General features: G+C 37.4%; 1 protein-coding gene across 1 annotated transcript in view; it reads left to right on the top strand.

Moving 5' to 3' along the window:
• The window catches only part of MUC15 (mucin 15, cell surface associated), a 3,477-nt gene extending 1,480 nt beyond the window's left edge, over nt 1–1,997 (top strand). Inside the window, exons 2-3 of the mRNA XM_010010921.1 lie at nt 1,117–1,269; nt 1,837–1,997. Of these exons, the coding sequence (XP_010009223.1) occupies nt 1,117–1,269; nt 1,837–1,997 (314 nt within the window). The remainder of the gene's footprint in view (nt 1–1,116; nt 1,270–1,836) is intronic.
• The last annotated feature ends 806 nt before the right edge of the window (nt 1,998–2,803 follow it).

Raw genomic sequence — 2,803 nt, 5'->3', positions numbered from 1 at the left:
GAAGCTGTGCCGGCCCCATCCCCGTCAGTCTTCAAGGCCAGGCTGGACAGGGATTGGAGTAACCTGCTCTAGTGGGAGGTGTCCCTGTTTGTGGCAGAAGGTTGGAACTGGATGGACTTTCAGGTCTCTTCCAACCCAAACAATTCTATGATTTAAAACGTGTAACGCATCAACTTATTTAAGTTCAGAAACTTTTGTGATCAAAGATGACTTCTTGCACATACTTCCAAAGGAATTACATTAAAGTGTGCAATTATCAAGTCAAGTATGTGTGCGAAAACAAAGGAATATAGAACTGTCATGAAACTTTTCTACCCTGCTGTTCTAAATCAGGTCATCAGAAAAAGAAAAGGAAAGATTAGAAGACACGGTAATTTTTTGTCATTAATTGGCTTTCAAGCATTTAACACAGGCTTATCCATCCTATCCAGTAGAGTACAGTTTGTACCAAGAACTGCAGCAGCATCAACTTCCATGTTTTCCATCACTGTTATAATAAACATAATGTATCCGATTTTTAGATAACATGACTGAAAAGGAAAGGGGGTGGGAAAGTAAGTTTAGTTCCAAGAAAAACAGAATACTTGGAAAAAAATTTTTATTAAATTTAAGGAATATCTTGGAGGAATGCAGTTATTCTGCTAACTGAACAGGTGCAGAAAGCATTACTGGATTTCTTACCCTGCATACTCAAAAGTTGGTACTCTAGAAGTTAATTACTTGAAAGTCAGAGGCTACAATTTTAACTGCTGTCTTAAATACTTCAAAGTAATTGCATTTAAAGAGAGATTACTGCTTATTTCTTCAAGGAAAGGATAGTGGTTGATTCTGTAATTAAACCTGGAACCTTTTTATTTGACTAAAGAACCTCATTTAGCCTTCTTTATTTTTTTAGAACCCCAGTTATTCCCCTGAAAGTCAAGGACGGAGATTTCTGTTTTCTTTTACAAGGGCAGAAGGTTTCTGCAGGGAGGATGGTTTAGTTAGTCTGCAAAGTGTTTCAGATCCTTAGTGAAAAGCCTCAATTCACAAAGCTGCCATAAAGCACGAGTCAAGTGTCTGATCTTACAGATTTATTTTTGTTATTCAACTTTCTCATCTTTCTTTCCCTCCTAGACAAAACCAACAACGGAGGAATAATAGTTGTTGTCATTGTAGGAGCCATTTTGGTACCCATATTAATTGGTCTGATTGGATATTTTATATGTGGTAAGAAGAGGTCTGAATCGTTTTCCCACAGACGGCTTTATGATACAAGAAATGACCCAGGTAAGGAATAGCCCAAGTGTTTTGCACGAGAACATTTTGTTACTTCTGCACAGAGTTGCTTAAATAGTCTGGCCTTAATCACAGTATCATAGAATCAACTAGGTTGGAAAAGACCTTGAAAATCATGAAGTCCAACCTTTACCCCAGGACTAAAATGAATTCATTAGGAATCATATCATCGACTCCAGTCAAACTAGTTTTCAAGTGATAGTACTTTATTATTTTTAAATTTTAGCTTAAAAAATACTCCCCTTAACTCTGCATTTCCTCCTTACAAGTTATTTTTTTAACCTCTAAAATATCAGTAAATATCGTTATCTAGTATTGGTGAATCTGCTGAAAGAATTGTGGGCAAGTTCAAAACTACAGCTCCAAAGCTCTCTTGAACTTTGACTAACTGAATAAGGCTAGACTCCTTACTCACCCTGGATCAGGGCCTTCATCCCTCAAACAGAAGAAAGAGGTTGACTGGATTTAGCTGCAAGGGACCGCTGAACTAAACTGTGAGTATACAAGGATACAAATCTTTCAAGCAATATATAAAAAATAATTCCATTATCCTTTTAGTTCTCCACTTAGACAACTCACTTGGACCATATGATACAAGTTTTGGATGTGTGTCAGATGAGAGAAGCAGCACAGCAGACAAGGCAGTGGAAGACAACACAGGCTGCCCATCTGATGGTATTCCTGTGGCTGACATGACACCATCCCACTCTTCACTCTAATATCAGCTTCACATTATCTTCTCACGGGTTATCCTCATGCCTTCCTTTTCCCAAAAGGACCTGGCAGCTGCTCTTTTACAGCTATTGCTGTGCAAACAACGTTTTGGAAAGCAAAGGGGAAAATCACAAGAAAAAGGGATAGGCAGCAGGCAGGGCCCCTATCACTGTTCTACTTTGTAATAAAGTGATCAACCTATGGTTTTCCTGGAAGGATATTATACTTGTTTTCTTAGAGATAATATAGACAAATAGCATCCAGGTAAAATTCTGCCTTGTGTAACTTTTGGTCAAGAATGTGGACATTCTAACAGGGCAAAATTTGACTAGGATTGCAATGACATTTTACAGTCAATACAAAAAATTCCTAAGTTTAACTACCTTGAGGTGAAATTATGATGTCTAAATATCATTTCTAGATGATAAATTACAACGGGCATTATTTTCCTCACTGTACATTTGTACATCAGTGAATATAACAGAAAGAATTAGATTTACTTGGATTATTCAGAGGTTGAAGCGTCATGGAGAGAATGGAACCACTAAGTAAAAGGGCCTACATTTCACCTTTGACTATCATGACACAGAGTTACAATCACTCTCAGGAGGAAAAAAAAAAACAACAAAAAACCAAGCTTCTACTCCTCTGGCAAACTGATCCAGTGTTTGCACCAGAGGCTAGATCTTCTGAAATGATGTAAAAGGTTTTGGAACAGCTTAGATAGATAGAAGAAATACCTATCTTAATATGAAAGGAAAGGACTTACAGTTCAGTTTCATCAAGCTAGAGAGTAAAATTATGGCAGGAT

Source organism: Nestor notabilis, unplaced genomic scaffold (genome assembly GCF_000696875.1).
Source record: "Nestor notabilis isolate BGI_N333 unplaced genomic scaffold, ASM69687v1 scaffold5240, whole genome shotgun sequence".
Lineage (NCBI taxonomy): Eukaryota > Metazoa > Chordata > Aves > Psittaciformes > Psittacidae > Nestor > Nestor notabilis.
The sequence above is the reverse complement of the archived record's forward strand: the minus strand, read 5'-3'. Positions and strand labels throughout refer to the sequence as shown.